This window comes from Dromiciops gliroides, chromosome 4, assembly GCF_019393635.1.
Source record: "Dromiciops gliroides isolate mDroGli1 chromosome 4, mDroGli1.pri, whole genome shotgun sequence".
Lineage (NCBI taxonomy): Eukaryota > Metazoa > Chordata > Mammalia > Microbiotheria > Microbiotheriidae > Dromiciops > Dromiciops gliroides.
Window position 1 is genome coordinate 199,894,014 of NC_057864.1, and position 22,093 is coordinate 199,916,106.

General features: G+C 43.6%; 2 protein-coding genes across 5 annotated transcripts in view; both read right to left on the reverse strand.

Moving 5' to 3' along the window:
* KIF19 (kinesin family member 19) overlaps window positions 1-4,485 on the reverse strand; it is a 58,165-nt gene extending 53,680 nt beyond the window's left edge. For all 4 annotated transcript variants that reach the window (XM_044003846.1, XM_044003845.1, XM_044003847.1 and 1 more), the window contains exon 1: window positions 4,253-4,485. In XM_044003846.1, coding sequence (XP_043859781.1) covers window positions 4,253-4,291 — 39 coding nt within the window. In that variant the 5' untranslated portion in view covers window positions 4,292-4,485. The remainder of the gene's footprint in view (window positions 1-4,252) is intronic.
* The window catches only part of DNAI2 (dynein axonemal intermediate chain 2), a 91,005-nt gene continuing 73,224 nt past the window's right edge, over window positions 4,313-22,093 (reverse strand). The window contains exons 14-16 of the mRNA XM_044003300.1: window positions 4,779-4,800; window positions 4,490-4,666; window positions 4,313-4,375 (exon numbers count right to left, since the gene is read on the reverse strand). Of these exons, the coding sequence (XP_043859235.1) occupies window positions 4,313-4,375; window positions 4,490-4,666; window positions 4,779-4,800 (262 nt within the window). The remainder of the gene's footprint in view (window positions 4,376-4,489; window positions 4,667-4,778; window positions 4,801-22,093) is intronic.

Here is a 22,093-nt window from a genome sequence, read left to right on the forward strand (position 1 = left end):
TACTTCTGGGAGGAAGAAGGCAGAAAGATACTGTGCACACTGGGGCAAAGTGTAAATCAACCAGGCCCTCCTCTTCGGACACAAAGAAACTATCCAGGTTTCCTGAAATAAGCACTGGTGGTTTTTTTGTTTTGTTTTAATGAGGCAATTGGGGTTAAGTGACTTGCCCAGGGTCACACAGCTAGTAAGTGTTAAGTGTCTGAGACTGGATTTGAACTCAGGTACTCCTGACTCCAGGGCCTGTGCTCCATCCACTGCGCCACCTAGCTGCCCCCAAGAACTGGGTTTTAAGTGAGAGCATCTGGGTTTAAATCCAACTCTGATATTTATGACCCATGACTACTTGTAAGAAAGTCACTTCATTTCTCTGAGTGGACTGAATGATTTCTAAGATTCCTTCCAGCTCTAAATACTAGAACTCTGTGATTAAAGAGGCAGTATGGTTCAAGGGTGCCATCCATCATTCCCCACTCCAAAACAGAATGGTAAGAAGTAAGGGTACTTAAGCCAGGGAGATGGCAGGCTCATAGAATCATAAAATGAGGACCTTATGGGTCATCTACACCAGGGCTTCTTAAATTGTTTCCAGTCATTACCTTTTTTTTTTCAGGGCAATGAGGGTTAAGTGACTTGCCCAGGGTCACACAGTTAGTGTCAAGTGTCTGAGGCTGGATTTGAACTTAGGTCCTCCTGAATCCAGGGCCAGTACTTTATCCACGATACCCCCTAGCTGCCCCCTCATTACCTCTTTTTTCCCAATAATTTTTCTGTGACCTCAGGTATATAGGTATATAAAATAGGGATACAAAATCTTTTCCTGTTGCCAAATTTTTTGAGACCCCAACATTCAGTTACTTGACCCCATATGGAGTCTCCACCCACAGTTTAGGAAGCCTTGCTGTAATCCAGCAGTGTCAAACTCAAATAGAAACTGGGACCACTGATCTGTACAGAAGCACCCCTGCAGGCAGCATGGGAATGTCATTTTAAAATGTAAAATTTTATTGTATTTCTATTTTGTCATATATTTCCCAATTACATTAAATTTTTTTTTGTGGGGGACAATGAGGGTTAAGTGGCTTGCCCAGGGCCACATGGCTAGTAAGTGTCAAGTGTCTGAGGTCGAATTTGAACTCAGGTCCTCCTGAATCCAGGGCCAGTGCTTTATCCACTGTACCCCCTAGCTGCCCCCTTTCCCAATTACATTGTAATCTGGTTCCCTGCATTTGACAGTGGTGCTGGCTGCATGATTAGCACCTCTGATTTAGACTAATCACCAATGAGAAAACTGAGGCATGGAGGAGTTAAGTGACTTGAACAAGGCTACACAGGTAACAAAGGATAGAAGCAAGATTTGAACCCAGGTCTTCTCAGTGCAAATGAAGTATTCACTATTGTATCACAATGCTTCCTTATTTAAAGATCATTGATTTAGAGCAATAAGGAACCTTCAGATCATTTAGTCTGTCCACAGAAATGTGGTGACTCAGATATAAATAGTCACAGGTCATAAATAGCAGAGTTAGCATTTGAACCCAGACCCTCTGATTCAAAACCCCAATGCTTGTTCCATGACCCCCATGAGTTTTCACTGCTATAAAGTCTCTGACACTCTCTTTGCCAGACTAAGTTGTTCTCTCAACAGACAGGCCTAATTAAGAAATTCCTAGTGAGTGCACCTGCTCATAATTGCATAAGGTTTCCAAATAATAATCTTTTTCTTTTTCCAAGGGGAGAGGCAACACCAGCTAGTTCATATTCATCAGCTGCCTTAGTTTCCTGTTGATGGAAAGAGGAAAGTCACCCCAACCCAGCCCAATATGCGTAGTTCCCTCCTTGTGAGCCAATTTTCAAATGGCCAGATTCTAAACTTGTCAAAGAGGATGTTCTGGCCCCCAGGGGCTTTGGAGAGCTCAGGTCAGGGCCTTGGCAAGAGTCTCATCCCTGTATGAGAGACTTGGATGCAATAGCAATGTGTCTTTTAGTGAGATGTTAATGCTAGGTTGCATCACCACCCACCTCCTGCTAATAGATGGTCTATACAGAATTCTCTACTGTAGGGCATTTGGGGATAAATGGATTGGAGCTTTGGAGTCATAAAGGACACCACCTCCTTTTATAGATGAGGAAACTGAGGCACAGAGACATTAAGTAACTTGCCCAGGGTCACAGAGTGTCCGAGGAAGCATTTGAACCCAGGTCATCCAGAGCCCAGTGCTCAATCTCGCATACCATCCTGCCCCTTCAAGGAGAGGAGTATTCTATGTATGTATGTATACGAGTGGGGGTGGGGAGGGGCGGATGGCAGATCGATGGTGTCTCAGCAAGCAACAGAAATCAGTGAAGGGAGGTAGACCATTCACAGTTTCGATACACTCCATCAAAGCCCTGAGGTCAGGGTCACTGGGTCACCTCTTCTACCACACCCAAGTTCAGTTTTTCATTTTAAAAGGGATTGTTGATGACAAGCGTCTGTGCTTTCAACACACACACAAACACACACACACACACACACACACACACACACACACACACACACACTTCCGATTCACCATAGACCCTACAATGCATAAAAACCATACTAGTTGTTGCCTGAGTTTCTCTGTAAAATACAGTTCTGAAGTGCACGTCTTGAGTTACATTGTAGACCTCATCTAAGGCAAGGGCACAGTTTTCTCTAGTAATCCCTATGTCTGTCTGCCCTTACTCTCAGCTCCCTTTAACTGTCTTCACCCCACAATGCTGCCTGGGCAAGATACCCATGAGGATTTGAATAGAGAGATTCAAATTTCCTTTTCCTCCTTCTCTGGCTTCCCCTCTGTTGATAGGAAATAGAAGCAAACCTGATCCCAGCCTCTACATAGGCATGGCAGATGCTGTGGGCTAGGGGAATGAAAAGGTATAGAGATGGTCCTGGCCTAAAGATATACCAGCATAGGAGCAGCTAGGTAGTACAGTGGATAAAACAATGGCCCTGAAGTTGGGAGGACCTGAGTTCAAATCTCACCTCAGACACTAGCTCTATGACCCTGGGCAAGTCACTTAACCCCAATTGCCTTTAAAAACATCCTGTTACGGGGCAGCTAGGTGGCACAGTGGATAGAGCACCAGCCCTGGATTCAGGAGGACCTGAGTTCAAATCTGACCTCAGACACTTAACAATTACTAGCTGTGTGACCCTAGGCAAGTCACTTAACCCCAATTGCCTCACCAAAAAACAAACAAACAAACAAAAACCCCCACCATCCTGTTACCACTGGACCCAGATGGCTCTGGAGGAGAGAGTGAGGTCGGTGACCTTGTACATCCCTCCCTCATTTAAAAATCCAATTCAGTGCAAGTCCTGACATCACTCTGATGTCATGGTCTTCTTCAAGAACCCAGGACAAACAACACCAGCACAAATTCTGGGAGAAGGTGGTGAGGGGAGTCCTACAGATGTAATAAGAGACCTGCAATGCTAAAGGGGTAAGAGTTGATCTCCCTTCTCATTAGGGGCACTTCCACACATCTCAGGTTCAGATGGAAAAAGAATGAGGAGATATATCTAAGGATGCGAGCAAGGATGCCCTCTCCCCAATTTAGAAAATGTTCACAGAGCCAAGATAATAAAATCTATACAATCGAGACAGACTCACAGCCCCATCACCCAATGTAATCAAACCATCCCTTTTGTTTCCTCTACCAGTGAGAGAGCTTTCCCTCCAAAGTGTGTACAGTTGTATGTATTTGGGTGGGAGTGGGGGTGGGGGTGGGGATTGTAGGATGATTGTAGGGCTTCTGGGCAGGGGTTTGGGAAGCTGAGGAGGAGGGTGCAGACAGGTGTATATTCTGGCTGGAGCAGGATCACAAATTTGATGGGTGGCAACTTAAGGGAGTCTGTCATTGGTGAGTTGAGTTTGGGTGAAGGGGGCTTTGCTCTGGGAGAGAGTTAGAGAAGTCCTACGAGGCTGGAATGTGAATGTGTGTGGGTTCTGTTCTGGAAAGGGGGGGATTGAAGAATTTGGGAGGAGGTGTGTGATGGGGGCCTGGTTCTAGGGATGGACTGAGGAGTAGGGGGTGCGTATATAGAAGGGAGAGTGTTAGGAGGGGATGAGTTGAGTTGGAAGGGGAATATGGGGAAAAGGTGTGTGTGTAGGTGTACGTATAGGCGTGGGTGTAGGTGTAGGCGTAGGTGTAGGTGGAAGTCCAGAATCTGCGAGTGGACGGCTATCGAGTGAGACAGGAAGGAGAACTAGGAGCCCGGACTCACGGTGAGCTGTTGGTCCTTGGAGTCCGCGCTGTCCTTCATGCTGCCTGCGGCTCGGAGGGCTCAGGCCCGCACCCCACCAGCCTCCTTCCCTCCCACTTCGGCTGCCGCCCAGCCAGCCGCTGCCTGACAACCGGAAACCAACGACGCGCTCGAGGCCAAGGGCACCGGACCGGGGAGGTGGAGAAAGGGGAGGGGGAAACCGACGGCCCCTCCTCCTCCACCTCCTCCTCCTCCTGCCCACTGCGCGGGACCAGTGTCCGCGCCCCTGGCAGCCGCAGCGCGGACTCGCTCCGTGCCCTTCCCGCCTTGGAACCTCCTCCGGCCTCCGGGAGCCGCCTCCAGAGGCTCCGCTGTGCGGGAGCCAGCCCGCATCCCAGCCATCCGGGCGCCGCTCGGACCCCGGGACCCTCCGTACTGTTAGCGTGTCCCGCAGATGAATAAAGTTTGTGTGTCTTTTCAATGTGTGGGTTTTGTCCCTTCCTCCAGGAATCCTACTACGGGCTGTGCTCCCTGGCCCCAGCCCTACCGGGTTACTGAGCGTCCTTAGGCTGGGAGTCCAGAAGGCAGAGCAAACCTCTAGCGCCTGGGGGTTGGGGGCGGGGTGGGGAGTCATCTCAGACCCCTCCTCCATCTCGGTTTGGTCCAGCCTGTGTCTGTCTCGGTGTCTGCCCTCACCCCGCCTTCCCCAATATGTTTCTATACACCTAGCTTAAGTTTGCAAAGCACTTTACATATGTTATCTCATTTAAACCTCCCCAAAATCCGGTGGGTGCTATTATCATCCCCATTTAACAGATGAGGAAAACGAGGCTGAGAAAGGGGAGGTCACTTGGTCAGGATAATCCAAGGTGGTCAAGTGAATGGGACAGGATTGGAACTCAGATCTTCCTCACTCAGTCCAACGTTCTATTCCACTGTGATGCTTTAGCTGTATTTGCTGTGCCTCCGGGGTTGTAGTGTGAGTGTGCTTCCTTCCCGAATGACCTTCTCTCGGTTTCCAGCTTGGGGGACTGTCCCACTGTAGTTGGGTTGTCCCTTTTTTGCCTGAGACTTCCATCTTGGTACACCCCTCCTGATTTAGACTGTAGTGTAAGGCGAGTAGATCCTGATTAGTTCCAAGATATCGCCATGTGAGGCAATATCTGTCTGTCTTGGTGTGTCCCACAAAGAAAGTAGGTTTGGGTTTCTTCTCTCCCCAGCTCCAGGAGCAGATGGGCCCTGGTGAGCTGGCAGCCACCTGTCTCCTGGCAGTGCTGACAGACGGGTTCTTTAAAACACCTTTCCAAGCTGTCCAAGCCCATCTACCCCAGGGACTTTGTCAGCAGGAACTACCACACTCACTTCCTTGCCAGACTATCATTCACTGTGTTCATCTCTCTATGGGAAAGGTTTGATGAAACGTCCCTCCTGAGGGATATTTCAGAGGCTCCGGCACATAGCCAGAGAAAGAGAGGTTGGTGCCAACTTCTGTCCTGAGATGGATTCCCTCAGCTCTCTAAGGCTTTGGTCTGGGTATCATTATTAATAAACATTAAGGAAACATTAATAAACATTCAAGGAAACGATGAATGGATGAGTTAGAATCACAACTAGAGAGTCTTATTTTTGGAATAAATCAAATTATCAAGGAGAAACTAGACTCCATCATGAAGAATAAGTGAGCTCAAGTTCTTGCTTCTGCTACCTGAAGGCCATCCCCCCCTTTCCCCAGTGCCAACATATGGGTGAGTCCTGGAAGAAGACTGGCCAGGACATTTAATTTTGCTATTATTATTCATTCCAGCTGCTTCAGGTCCCAGGAGGAGTCCATGTAGGAAGGAGAGGGGAAGAGTCCCATGAAGAAGAAATTGTCTGGGGTGGGGGTGGGGGCAGCTAGGTGGCACAGTGGATGAAGCACAGCCCTGAATTCAGGAGGACCTGAGTTCAAATCTGGCCTCAGACACTTGACACTAACTAGCTGTGTGATCCTGGGCAAGTCACTTAACCCTCATTGCCCTGCTAAAAGGAAGAAGAAGAAGAAATTGAAGAAGAAGAAGAAGAAATTGTCTGGTTCTCTAGAATCCAGGCCATATCCCTGTAGCATGTCTGATGGTTCAGTGGCACAGTGAGGAGGAGGGGAAATAACAGAGGTGGACTCTGACAGTATAGTTATAGTGATGGCCCAGGAAAGAGACATGTCTGCACTCTTGGACAAAGCCCTGGTCGTCCTACATTAGTTATGATTCCTCTCTATAAGTATGCCCAAAGGCCATACCTCCAACCTAACCTTGTCATTCTTCCAATCAACTTTTCTCCAACTATTGTTGGTCAGAAGGAGGATCAGCTGATAGGATGTAAATTGGGCAATAGAAACATCCCTTTTACAAGAAAAGGATCCAGTATGAGTCCTACTTATTGGATGGTTAGTAGCGCCATCTTTATAAATGAAAGATCATCACCCATGATAGACTAAGCTCTTCTCGGCAAAACAATGATCCAAGACAATTCCAAAAGACTCACGAAGGAAAATGCTATCCACATCCAGAGAAAGAACGATGGAGTCTGTATACAGATGGAAACATACTGTTTTGTTTTTTCTTCTTGTGGTTTCTCCCTTTTATTCTGATTCTTCTGTCACAACCTGACTAATGTGGAAATATGTTTAACATGATTGGACTGTATAACCTAGATCAGATTGGTTGCTGTCTTGGGGAGGGAGGAGGGAGAAAAATTTGGAATTCAAAAATCTTACAAAAATGAATGTTATAAACAATCTTTATCGGCAACGGATTGAAAACTGAGGTGGGGATGCCCATCAGTTGGGGAACGGCTGAACAAGTTGTGCTGTATGAATATAGGGAATACTTTTGTGCCGTAAGAAATGATGAGCAGGCAGATTTCAGAAAAACCTGGAAAAACTTACATGAACTGATGCTGAGTGAAGTGAGCGGGACCAGAACATTGTACACAGTAACAGCAACATTATGTGATGATCGACTGTGATAGACATAGCTCTTCTCAGCAATACAATGATCCAAGACAATTCCAAAGGACTCGTAATGGAAAATGTGTTTTATGTTCAGAAAAAGAACAATGGAGTCTGAATGCAGATTGAATCAAACTATTTTAACTTTATTGTTTTCTTTTTTTTAGTTTTCTTTCTTGTGTTTTTTCCTTTTCTGATTCTTCTTTCACAACATGACTAATGTGGAAACATTTTTAACATGATTGTACTATATAACATATCAGATTGCTTGCTATCTTAGGGAGGGGAGAAGGGAGAGGGAGAACCCTTAGGTTCTGATTACTGAAAATAATGAATCCTGTGAAGTAGTAGCATTATTTAAGTTAGACAGAATTACACATTTTCATTGGGCTGGAACCAATTTCCATTTTGTTGTTGTTTTTCAGTTATTTTTTGGTTCTGTCTGACTTTTTGTGACCCCATTTGGAGTTTTCTGGGCAAAAATAGTGGAGTGGTTTGCCATTTTCTTCTGCATTTAACAGATGAGGAAACTGAGGCAAACAGGGTTAAGTGACTTGCTTAGGGTCTCACAGCTAGGAATTGTTTGAGGCCAGATTTGAAGTTAGGGAGATGAGTCTTCCAGACTCCAGGTCCAGCATTCTATCCACTGCACCACCAACTACCATATTTTACAGAATTGCAATTTCAAATAGTAAGAATTTGGATACATGGGACCACTTCTCAACACATATTATTCACAATAATGGAAACCTATCTGGGACTGAAAACATTTATTTCCTGGTTGTCAGTTCTCTAGTGATAATTCCAAACCTCTGAATTGGGGGGGGGGGTGGGGCAGTCCTTAAACAAGGCATGCAACCCATTGCAATATTGTATTCAGTATCTTTTTATTTTGGTAGGATCTACGAAGGCCTGCACTTTACTGGCAAAGAACCTAACTAGAGTCACCCCAGATCCCAGGTTCACTTGGCAGAGAGCAGAGATCCTTTTTGTTTTTCTGTTTGGATTAATGCAGTTCCCATTCATGCAATGGGAAGAGGATTCATTGGCTCTGAAGTTGTAGGACCTCCCTGAGACAGGTAGGTGGTGCAGTGGAAAGAACACCAGACACAGAGTCATAAAGTTCTCAGTTCAAATCTGGCCCTAAATACTTATTAGTGGGGCAGCCAGATGGTGCAGTGGATAGAGCACCAGCCCTGGATTCAGGAGGACCTGAGTTCAAATCCGGCCTCAGACACTTTTTTTTTTTAAGTGAGGCAATTGGGGTTAAGTGACTTGCCCAGGGTCACACAGCTAGTAAGTGTTAAGTGTCTGAGGCCGGATCTGAACTCAGGTCCTCCTGACTCCAGGGCCGGTGTTCCATCCCCTGCACCACCTAGCTGCTCCTGGCCTCAGACACTTGACACTTACTAGCTGTGTGACCCTGGGCAAGTCACTTAACACCAATTGCCTCATCAAAAACAAAACAAAACAAAACAACCCTCCCAAAAATACTTATTAGCTATCTAACCATGGGCATGACTTCTGTCTGCCTCAGTTTCTTCCATTTGTAAAATAGGGAAAATAATACCATCTACCTCACAGGGTCATTGTGGGGATCAAATGAAATAATATATGTAAAGTACACTGAAAATTTCAAAGCACTACAGAAATGCTAGCTATCATCATCTTCTTTCTCCTTCTCCTCACCTAGATTCAAATCCAACCTCTTATGTTGACTACCTTGGGCAACCTTGAGCAAACCACTTAACCTCATTGGACCTCAGTTTCTTCATCTGTAAAATGGGGGTAGTGGACTGGTTAGCTTCTGAGCTCCTTTCTTACTGGAAAACTATGAACCATTATTTCATCTTTGGGAGGCTTTTTTTCCTTAATAGTATTTTTTTTCTCCAATTACATGTAAAGAATTTTCAACATTCGTTTTTTATAAGATTTTGCGTTCCAAATTTGTCTCCCAGGGGGCAACTAGGTGGCACAGTGGATAGAGCACCGGCCCTGGAGTCAGGAGGACCTGACTTCAAATTCGGCCTCAGACACTTAACACTTACTAGCTGTGTGACCCTGGGCAAGTCACTTAACCCCAATTGCCTCACCAAAACAAACAAACAAAAACAGATTTGTCTCCCTCTCTCCTTTCCCAAGACAGCAAGCAGTCTAATTATAGGTTATATGTGTACAATCATGTTAAACATATTTCCACATTAGACATGTTGTAAAAGAAGAATCAAAACAAAAGGGGAAAACCATGAGAATGAAAACAAAAACAAAAACAAAATAACAAATAAAGTGAAAATAATATGTGTGAGGAAATGGGGATTGGTCTCCTCTCAATAAGAATATAATAGTCACCATTCAATTTACACTCCTTCTGACCAGTTTGAGGAAAAAGGTCTCCTTCTCCTTCTCCTTCACCTTCCCCCTCCTACCCCCTCCCCCCCCATTCCTGCAAACAAAATCACATGGTTCAGAGAAACCCTGAGCTGGCCGAAATTAGGTCGGCTCCTGAGCTGTGTCCATATAAAGGAGGAATTGAAGAATTGTCCCAGTATCACATCCCCCATTGGCTAAGAAATACTGCATTCAGATTATCTAGTTTTTGCGAGTTGATTGTAACCCTTGAGTAATCAGACCAATGATGAAAATTAGGAGGGACCATTCACATTAGGGACTAGTCACTCCACCAGCTAGACATGGAGTGACCCATTCTCTCGAGAATAACAATAAATGAGCCTTTGACACATCACCAACACTGAGTTCCAGAAATTATTGAGGAGTGATATTCCTCACAGTATGCTTCAATTTGCACTCACATTCCACAGTTCTTTTGTGTGAGTGTGTGTGTATAGTTGCGTGGTTTTTGGGGAGGGGGGTGAGGCAATTGGGGTTAAGTGACTTGCCCAGGGTCATACAGCTAATAAGTGTTAGGTGTCTGAGGCTGGATTTGAACTCAGGTCCTTCTGAATCCAGGGCCAGTACTCTATCCACTGCGCCACCCAGCTGCCCCATATAGTTGGCTTTTAAAATTTGTACTTGTAATTTCATTGATGTCATCTTAGAGAAATACTTGAAGCATAGAGAGGTTAAATGACTGTTTCAGAGTTATATACCCAGTATGTGTCAGGGGCGAGATTTGATTATCAGTCAGATTTTCCTGACTCCAAGGCTGGCTTTCTAGCTAATACACACTCTACCTTTCAGAATATATGGTGTACTAAAGCAATACTGCATATTGTGACTATTTGTGTCTTATCTAGGACAGGAGACCTCATCTTATTTGGTCTTTATAACTCCCCCAATGCCAAGCACAGTAATCTGTGTAAAGTGAGCAATTAAGAAATGTTCTTGTTGCAATTAACTAAGTATTTACCGTGAAGTGAAACCTCACAAGCCTTTCCTGCCAACAAGGGTTTCTTGATTTACTGAGGCTGACCCTCACATCAGAAAAATTAATCAGAAGTGAATCCCAAATTAGATTTGGGTGAATTCTATAAGCTGTAAGTGCTAACTGAAAGGGGCAGCTACTGCTGGTGGCTTGAGAACTCCCAGGGCCAGAGTAGCCCTCAGTTGTTGCATGAATTTTTTCATCTGTTTAACTATTTAATACCAATAAGCCAAAACACATCAGAGAAATAGGTTTTATGACACTCAGAGTGTAACACGCACCCATTAGCAGTGGATGGGAATATGCATCGTTCACAATTCGGCTAGGTGTATTCATACATTACATGAAACAAAGAAAAAAATTGTTGCTCATTATAGTGCAGCTGGTTGCACAAAGAAAGCAGTCTGCTTTTTAGGAGGCTGTATATCATTAGCGGCAGGAGGTATGGGATGTGCCTTTGTCAGTATGGCTAGTTTCACTAAATCAAAGGGAACTACCTGTCAGGTTAGATAAAGAAGAGGGACATCCCAAAGACAGAAAGCCTTTTATTTCTTTAGCAATTGAGGATTTTTGTACCAATTAGGGGAGCAAAGAAGACACTGAAGAGTACAAGTTGTTGCATCTCATCCAGCAATTCATGAAGGGTTCATACACAGCAAAATGGAATACAGAACAAATTGGAGCCAGTTATGTTCTCCTTGAAATTCACTTTCAACAGAAGTTAAGCTGGAAATTATCTTACAATAAGGAGAATTCAGAATCAAGTCAACAATCAATCCATAAACATTTGTTAAGTGCCTACTATGTGCCAGGCACTGTGCTAAGCACACCAGATACAAAAAGAGGAAAAGACAGACCCTGCCCCTAAGGGGTTTATAATCTGCCGGGGGAGACAATATGCAAACAAATAAATATCAAATGAGCTAAATTCAGGATAAATAGGAAATAATTAACTGAGGGAAGGTGTTAGAATAAAGAGGGGCTGGGGCAGCTAGGTGACACAGTGGATAAAGCACAGGCCCTGGATTCAAGAGGACCTGAGTTAAATCCGGCCTCAGACACTTGACACTTACTAGCTGTGTGACCCTGGGCAAGTCACTTAACCCTCATTGCCCTGCAAAAAAAAATTAATTAAGAAGTGATGGAGATGGTTTCCTATAGTGGGTGGAATTTTAATTGAGACTTAAAGTCAGGGAGGTCAGTAGTCAGAAGGTGTGTGCAAGTGCCCTGAGCCTTCCTTCTGCTGGCCACAGCAAGACCCCTGAGGAAAGGCTGTTAGGGGCCAGCCCTGGCATCTTCCATCTGGAGTCTATGACTTCCTGCTCCTGCTTCATAGTCAGCTTCTTTGGGTGAGAAGACTTCAGACCACTTGCACCCACTTGCATGCCAGTGCCTTGTGCCTGCAGGGTGCAATGTCTCTAGTCAGGCCAGGGAATCTGCCCCAAAGTACCAACTTTCATCTGTGCCCGCACAAGGCAGCTTCCAGCTTCTGCTACTGGTTCAGTCTCCCAACTGGAACATGGAGAACCTACAATGCAAAGGAGAGCAGCCCTCTCTTTGACTTCAGGCTTCTCATCTCCTGTTGTACCTATTATTTGAGGGTAGAGGAGTAGTGCCCTCCACTCAGTGATGAACACTTTCACACTTGGTCATAGCCTTCTGTAAGGATTGGAGTGATGCCACCTGCTGGAGAGTTACCGTAGGAAAGCTCTGCCATGAGGAGAAGGTTTCTGAGGGCAAGTCATGCGGCTTCTCCTTGGCGTCAGGAAGCGACATTTGCTCGTGGGTACTGTCTATTAAAGCTTCCAGTCAATTAGCTTGGAGCTGTGTGTGCGAGGGTGGATGGGATGTTCCCAGTTTCACGGGAGGTTTCTGGGATGAGGAAGGAAGCATTGGTCCTTTTGGTTCCTGACCTTGCTATGGCAGGTCGAATGATGGGGTCCCTTAGAAATAGTTAGATTTTTACCTTTCTCTATGATCCTAATGCTCTTTAATAAATATTTAAACACTTAAATACTCTTGCTAAAGCTTATAATCTATTGGCGACCACTCATTAGATATTTTAGACAGTATAGCTAGAATTTTAGCTCTTTACACTTCAAATTCTTTTTTCTTCAAAATTTTTTTTTTGAGGCAATTGGGATTAAGTGACTTGCCCAAGGTCAAACAGCTAGTAATTGTTAAGTTTCTCAAGCCAGATTTGAACTCAGGTCCTCCTGAATCCAGGGCTGGTGCTCTATCCACTGTGCCACCTAGTTATCCCACCCCTTACACTTCAAATTTCAGTGACTCTCAACTCCTCTAGATGATCATCCAAATCCCACTCCACACCCCAAATCATTCAATCACTCATTTCTACCACCCTCAACCCTCCCCCTCCAAAATTTCCTCCTAACTCCCCCCAGCCTTTCCATTGTGCCCTCTGGAATGCCTGTTCCATAGGCAACAAACTCCCCTTCATCTTAAATCTTTTTCTCTCCCACTCTTTTTATCTTTTATCTACTAGTTCTTACTGAACCTCAACTTTCCCGGCAATGACACGGTCTCCCAGGCCACCCTTGCCAGCACTGGCTGTACCTTAATTCATTCTCCTTAGCTCACTGGTTGAGGCAGGGTTATTGGAATGCTCCTAGTCCCCCCCATGCCACTTGTGGACCTTCCTCTTCCACCATTACTCACTAATGTCTCTTCCTTTGTTTTTTTGTTTTTTTGTTTTTTAACTTCTCTTCCTTTGGAAGAGGTTCATACTATGTACATACTATTCATGTCTACCCCCAGCCCCACCCCAATCAAAATCCTGGTAGCTGTTGTCTACAGAACTCGCCCCCCCAAGTCATTTCCTCAATGAGTTTAATGCCTGGCTCACAGTTTTTCTCTCCTTTCTAATTCCTGTTCTCATACTAGGGGACATATATATATATATATATATATATTCTCCCTCAAAAACCCCTAATTACTCAGTTCTTCAACCTACTCACCTCCCTCTATCCAACCTCTGGCACATACAAAGATGGTCATATTTATCACCCATTACCCATGAATGCACCACCATCTATTGGCTTTTCACCTCTACCTCTGCCTTCCCTTACATAAGACTACTCTTCACCCACACCATGACCTCCAATCCCTTGACTCCTCGATTCTCTCCCAAGCCATCTCCTCTGCACTAGCCACTCTCTCTTCTTCTTCCCATCTTGACTCCTTGGTGAACCAATTCAACTCCACACCGTCCTCATCTCTTGAATCCCTGGCCCCTTTATCATACCACCAATTATGCCCTGTCAAGCCTCAGCTTTGGTTGGACTCATTCCACTATTTATGTCCTTCACTTCTATATATGTGCTGCTGAATGAAGGTAGACTTTTCTGACTGGGTTCACTACAAATTTATGTTATATAACCTCAATTGGGCTCTCACTGCTGCTGGGCAATTCTACTATACCTCCCTTATTAATTCACTACTTTACTCTCCACAACAATTCTTCCAAACTTTCTCATCCTTCCTCCTATCTCCCATGGCTCCCACCTCCCCCTTCTCTCAGCTGATAAACTTGCCTTATATTTTACAGGAAAATATTGAGGAGACCATTCATTGTGAACTCGCTTTTCTCTCCTTTTTCTCATCTCCTATCACTCAGTGCCTTCTGCCACTATCTTCTCCTTCACCTGTTTCACATGATGAAGTGGCCTTACTCCTTACCAAAGCTAACCACTTTCCTTGTTCAAATGATCCCATTCCATCCCGTCTTCTCCAATTGCCCCCTCTGTTATCCTCACTCTTTCATATATTTTCAATCTCACTCTCTTTACTGGCTTATTTCCTACTGCCTACAAACTTGTCCTTGTCAGCTCTATCCTGACAACAAACCTTTACTTAATCCTTCCATCCCTGATAACTATAGTTTTATATCTCTTCTGCGTTTTGTAGCTAAACTTGAAAATGCCATTTATAATAAATGCCTCTGCTTTCTGTCTACTTCATTCTTATTTTTTTTTTTGGTGAGGCAATTGGGGCTAAGTGACTTGCCCAAGGTCACACAGCTAGTAAGTGCCAAGTGTCTGAGGCTGGATTTGAACTCAGGTCCTCCTGAATCCAAGGCCAGTGCTTTATCCACTGTACCACCTAGCTGCCCCCTACTTACTTCATTCTTAACCCCTTATAATCTGGTTTCCAAATTTATCATTCCACTGAAATGGCTCTCTCTAAAGTTCCTAATGATTACTTAGTCGGCAAATCCAATGGTCTTTTCTCAATCCTAATTTGATCTCTCCATGTCCTTTGACACTGTTGACCACTCTCTCTTCCTTGATACTTTCTTTTCGCTAAATTTTCAGGACAGTTTTCCTGGTTCTCCTCCTACCTCTCAGACTACCCTTTCTCTGTCTCCTTTGCTGGTTCCTCCCCCAGATTGTGCCCTCTAACCCTAAGTGTTCCACATGGTTCTGTCCTGGGACCTCTTCTCTTCTCCCTCCATACTACTTGACTTAGTGATATCATCAGTTCTCATGGATTTAATCACCATCTTTATAGGGATGATTCTCAAATCTACCTTTCCTGCCCCAGATTTTACTGACTTCCAATCTTGCATCTCCAATTTCTTTTCAGATATCTTTAACTGGATGTCTAGTTGACAGCTTAAACTTTATATGTCCAAAATTGAACTATCTTTCCTCCTTAATCCTTTCCCCCTTCTACCTTCTCTATTACTGTAGAGGGCATCACCACCCTCCCAGTCCTGTAGGCTCACAATCTAAGAGTCATCTTGGACTCTTCACTATCTTTCATCCCCCTGTATATCTTCCCCAACCCCATATCCAAGCTGTTGCCAAGGACTGTAGATTTGCAGCATTTCTCAAATATGCCCCCTTCTTTCATCTTGACAGTGCCACCACTCTGGTGCAGACCCTCAATGCCTCCCGCCTGGATTATTGCGATAGCCTGTTGCTGGATGATCTGCCTACTTCAAGTCTCTCCCCACTCCAATCCATCCTCCATTTAGACATCAATGTGATTTTCCCAAAGCCCAAATCCAGACTTGTCACACCCTACTCAAACTTCAGTGACTTCTTATTGCCTCCAGGAGCAAATACAAAATGCTCTCTTGGTAATTCAAAACCCTTCTTAATTTAAGCCCCTTCTACCTTTCTAGTCTTACACCTTACTCCCAAACACATATTCTTCCATCCAGTGACATTGTTCTCCTGGCTGTTCCACGAACAAAATACTCCATCTTTTGGCTCTGGTCATTTTCTCTGACTGGCCCCCATGCCTGGAATGCTCTCTCTCTTCCAGTGAGCTGGTGCTATGCATTGAGAAAATGTGACACAAGAAATAGTTCCTGTCTTCAACAAGCTTCCAAGTTGGAATTTTGAAGTATTAATTTCCCAAGTTTGATAGGCTAGCAGGAGAAACTAAATTTGTTCTTCAAAGTATATGTTTAAATAAAGTTTAAACTCTTCTTGTAAAAATAGGTAGCATAAGATACTATTTTTAAAGGTTAAAGATTTAACCTTTGAAATCTGTAAAAGATTTTAAAAGATTAAAACCACCTTCTTTAGGATGTCTTTGTTTTTTGTGGATCAATGAGGGTTAAGTGACTTGCCCAGGGTCACCCAGCTAGTAAGTGTCAAGTGTCTGAGGCTGGACTTGAACTCAGGTCCTCCTGAATCCAAAGTTGGTGCTTTATCCACTGTGCCACCTAGCTGCCCCTAGGATGTCCTTCCTGAAACGATTTTTTTCTGTTTATTTACTATTTCTCCCAGTGGAATTTAAGCTCCTTGAGGTCAGTGACTGTTTGGTTTGGGAGATTTTTTTGCCTTTTTATCCCCAGATCTAGCATAATGCCTTGCACAACGTATTATTTCTAGATCTAGAGATTCTCCTTTGTTCCTTGAAAATAAGCCCTAGAAAATGTACTTTTATGATTTGAAACATGTGGAGACAGGAAGTGGAAGACAGAGGGAGGTAGATGCTGGGTGACTATTAGAAAGAGACATGTAATTAGAATTCTAGGTCTGCTGATCTCTGAACCAGGTAGCCAGACCAGTTCCCGGGACCAAGAAAGTTCAGAAGACTCATATGAAGTTATTTACCTTTGGGCTTCAGGGCTGAGGGGCGTTTTAGTAAAGAGTGTAAGATAATGTCCACAAACTGGATAATGGTAACACAAAATCGGATAAATAAGAGTAAATTTGGAGAATTCAGAGAAACTTGGGGAAGTTTCTAGAAGGATGCTGAACAAAGTATGCAGAATCAAGAAAACAACATGCATGATGACAACAATATTGTAAATGGAAAGGAGCAAATAAAACTGACCCTTATGTACTTATATGGCTAAACTTGCTTCCCCTACTCCCTGGAGAGTTGAGAAAATGTAACTCTTTGCTTCCTTTAGACGGTGGTGGGGTACTATGGGTGAGGTTGTTGCAGATGCCGTCAGACAGTACAGTGTTTGAGTTTGCTTAATTATTTTCCTTGAACACATAAACAAATGTGACCCAGGTGCAGGCTATGTGTACGCTTGGTGGGTATCCCAGGTGACTTAAGGTTCTGTGATAATCTCCCCTGAGGCTACAGAGAGACAATCAACCATAATCTAACACAGTTAAACCAACCATGCCAAAGATCTGGGCGTAACACCCGCGCCCCGCTGCTTGCTGACTGGGTTCTGAATTTATGCTAGAGAAAGGGTTCTTAATTATTTTTTGTGTCATGGCAGGCTGGGGAAGTCCATGGCGCCTTTCTCAGAAGAATGTTTTTAAATGCCTAAAATAAAATACATAAGATTAGCAAAAATGTATTTTAATATATATTAAAATACATAAAATTACAAAAATGTATTTTGAGAGCTGCATTTCATTATAATAGATTAGGAAATCAATTATAATGAAATGCAGCTCTCAAAATATATTTTTTAAAAGTTCCCTGGGGGCAGCTAGGTGGCTCAGTGGATAGAGCACCAGTCCTGGATTCAGGAGGACCTGAGACACTTGATGCATACTAGCTGTGTGACCCTGGACAAGTCACTTAACCCCAGTTGCCTCACCAAAAAAAAAAAAAGTTCCCTGGCCTCAGGTTAAGAAAAATCTTTGTACTATAGGAGATTATGTATATGTATGTGTATGTGTATGTGTATGTATATGTGTATGTATATGTATGTGTGTGTGTATGTATATATATATATATATGTCATTCTGAACTACTGGGGAGTTCTTGTTCTGCCTCTGGGAAATTTCCTGCCTTCACCCCATTTATAAGATTCAGTTTATTAACTCGGTGACCTGGGATTATTTAACATAATGAAAAGGCAAAGGGAAAGGTTCACCGGGTCTACCTGGACCCCTCCACCTGAGCGTGTCCCAGTTCTTGGAGTCCAGAATTAAAGTCTGGGCCCCAGACTGAAGCACAAAATACAAGGTGGGTGGTGTTCCAGGGGGTCCTTCTCAGTAGCCCAGAGTTCACTTAGGAGCAGAGAGGTGTGCCCATTCACTACATGGTGAAGAAAGTGGGGAAAAGATTGAATCTCGAGGGCAATAGGAGGAAAGAGAGAGACTCAAATCCAGCACAAGGAACTCTATCACTGCTCTGAAGTGTTCTCATGTGGCTGCCTGGTGTGAATGTGGCCTCCCCTGGAACTTCCAAGGTGGTATGGGGGCAATCACAGGTCTCCCTATGATCTATGAGTGGTTCAAGAATGGCAATTATCAGGGACGTTTCACTGTCCTCTTTTTCCCAGCTGCCATGACCCAGGTAGGGTTTGGGGGAAGGAGGGCAAATAATAATAATGATAATAGCAGCTAATATTTCTATAACTCCTACTTACAATGTCAGGCTCTATGTGAAGTACTTTATAATTATTATCTCACTTGATCCTAACAATGACCCTGGGAGGTAGGTGCTATTATTATTATCCTTATTTTGCAGAAGAAGAAACTGAGGCCTGATCCGTTTGTGGAAAAGAGGCTGTTAAGCTCCTTTCTTATTGACTTGGGAGAAATAACTAAAAAGGCAGTTCGGAGGGGAGGAAGTTTTGGACCTAGAGGTCCCTCATTATTTTCTGAACCCCAATATTATGGCGAGCCACCCAATTAACTCTCCACATATTAAATTTGGTCCCTACACGGACATGATTGAAAACAAAATAACTAATGAAAGTCAAATTAGGAAAATTTTGCAGTAGTCCAGGCGACAGATAATGAGGTTCTGAACTAGGGCATTATGTATTGGTAGCGTGGGTGGAGAGGAGGAGGCACATGTGAGGGAGATGTTGTGGGGGTAAAACAGATGAGTTGGAAATTGGATTAAGGGAATGGAAAGAGTAAAAAGTTGAACCCAAGTAACAGGAATGATGGCATCTTCAACAAGTGCTGGTAAGTTTGGAGGAGGTATGTTGTTGTTCATTCATTTTCAGTTGTGTCCAAGTCTTTGTGACCCCATTTGGGGTTTTCTTGGGCAGATACTGGAGTGGTTTGTTTGCCATTTCCTTCTCCAGCTTATTTGACAGATAAGGAAACCGCTGCATAAAGGGTCAAGTGACTTGACCAGCTAAGAAGTATGTCAGGCTAGATTGGACTGATTCTAAGGTCAGTGCTGTATCTACTGCACCACCAAGATGCCCGAGTTACTTGACTCTTTTCCTTATCATTGGTAAACTGAGGGATGTATATGTGCCAGGGTTGGGGTGGGTGGGTGGGTAGGTGGATGGAGGGATTGAACCAGATCATCTCTAACATTCCTTCCAGCTCCAAGGCTATGATTCTACACCAGGTTGGAGAGAAGGGAGAAGAGGACTCTTCTTAAATGAAATCACGTTCCCTAAAATCATACTACCTGGTTAGAGGTGGACCAAGATCCCGCATGACAGCCACAGTATTTTAGTCTTTAACCTTGTGGTGTTCGTGGGAGGAAGGTCCCACCTGCTGGCTAGACTGGGAATACCTGTTTCCTTCCTCTACAGTGTTAAAGAATGCAATGGGAAACTGGAAACAGGACACTACCTGTGTCAATAAAAGGAATTTACTGTCTATCCATTGGGGAACAGTTAAACAAATATCCTATTACCAAGCTTAGCACAGTGCCTGGCACCATAGTAATAAATCCTTGTTAACTATTACTGTGCCTTAAGAATTTATGAACATCGGGGCAGCTAGATGGCGCAGTGGATAGAGCACCGGCCCTGGAGTCAGGAGTACCTGAGTTCAAATCCGGCCTCAGACACTTGACACTTACTAGCTGTGTGACCCTAGGCAAGTCACTTAACCTCAATTGCCTCCCTAAAAAAAAAAAAAAAAAAAAGAATTTATGAACATGAAGAATTCACTTGCAAATGGCTAAACAAACAGTAGCATATGAATATAAGGGAATATTATGCTACCATAAGAAAATTATGAAAATGAAGAATTCAGAGGGGTATGGGAAGACTTAGATGAACTGATGCAGAATGAAGTTAAGCAGAACCAGGAACACTGTACACAATGACTATAATAATGTAGGGGTTTTTTTTTGCACAGGGCAATGAGGGTTAAGTGACTTGCCCAGGGTCACACAGCTAATAAGTGTCAAGTGTCTGAAGCCAGATTTGAACTCAGGTCCTCCTGAATCCGGGGCCAGTGCTTTATCCACTGTGCCACCTAGCTGTCCCCTTTTAGTTTTAGTTTTTTTCTATGACTATAATAATGTAAATGGAAAGAACAAACAAACAAAAAAAACCCTTGAAATTTGTATCACTATAATAATCAAAGTTGGTTCCAGAGAAGAGTTAAGAAAATACACCTACCTCTCTTTTTTTGTTTTTGTTATTTGTTTTTGTTTTTTTTTTGTGAGGCAATTGGGGTTAAGTGACTTGCCCAGGGTTACATAGCTACTAAGTGTTAAGTGTCTGAGACTGGATTTGAACTCAGGTCCTCCTGAATCCAGGGCCGGTGCTTTATCCACTGCGCTACCTAGCTGTCCCCCTTCCTTTCTTTTTTGCTAGAGTGGATGGCTATCAGTGCAGAATATTGCATATCCTGTCAGACTCTATTGTCATGTTGGTTGGTTTTGCTCAATTGCTATTTTTCTCTTTTGCTTTTCTTATTTGTTACATACAGGATAACTTGCTGAGTAAAGGTAAGGATAAGCAGTGGTGGAGGGATGTTATATTCAGAATGAAGGCAGGGTGTTCTAAATGTTTAACAACCAAGTCTCACATTTGTAAATCTAATTTGCATTGCTAGCATTTTTCTCCATTACTTTCTTAAATCTGGACAACCAACAAAACAATAAATCAAGTCATGATTTGTAGTATTAGCTGATTTCCAAGGTATAAATGTTCTCATTGAAAATTTAACAACCAGCTTTCTTATGATGATCTGAGCTGGCATTGATGAATGAAAGTGATATAAATACCAAAAGTTATCAATAAAAATCAGATTCTTTTTTTTTTTTTTTAGGTCAGGCAATTGGGGTTAAGTGACTTGCCCAGGGTCACACAGCTAGTAAGTGTTAAGTGTCTGAGGCCGGATTTGAAGTCAGGTACTCCTGACTCCAGGGCTGGTGCTTATCCACTGCGCCACCTAGCTGCCCAAAAATAAGATTCTTAACAAAGTAATTTCCTTTTTGTTTTCTCTTAAGAAGAATGCGAACAGTAGGCTTAGCTACAACCCAAGTAACCCCTCCAGGATTTGGAGGCCTAAGGGACTAGGGGGTGGACCACAAAATCTACCCCAGAAGTCACAATTGTGGCTGCCCTAACTGGAAGTTCTTGCTGGTTCACAAAGGAAGTTTAGGGAGTGTTGATAGCAACCTCCAAGGCTAGGTGGCACAGAGGATACTATGCAAGACTTAGAGTTGGTAAGACTCCAGTTCAAAACCTTTGGGAAATGTACCTCTTTCCTTTCTTTGGTGAGGTGAGGAACTATGGGTATATGCATAATAACATGGTTGCACATCATCAGACACTTACTAGCTGTGCTACCCTGGGCAAATCGCTTACCTCTCTGTACCTTGGTTTTCTCATGTATAAAATGGATGTGATAGCATCTACCTTCCAGAGTTGTGGGGAGGATCAAATCACTTATCATATGTAAAGTGCCCTGCAAATGTGGTTGTTCCCTCACGTCTGACTCTTGGTAACCTCAGGTGGGATTTTCTTGGCAAAGATACTGGAGTGATTTGCCATTTCCTTCTCCAGCTCATTTTACAGAAGAGGAAACTGAGGCAAACAGGGCTAAGTGACTTGCCCAAGGTCACATGGCTAGTAAGTGTCTGAGGCCAGATTTGAACTCAAAAAGATGAATCTTCCTGATTCTAAGCCCAGGGCTCTATCCACTGGGCCATCTAGTACCTTAGACTGCTATAATAAATGCTAGCTATTATTAGTATCACTAATATAAAGTATTCATTTTTAAGCTCAGCTCTATGAGGCCATGGAATCATAGAAAAGCTGAAAGAGAGAATATATGATTTATTTTTAGAGCTAGGAGAGCATCTAGACTAAGTCCTTTATTTTACTTAT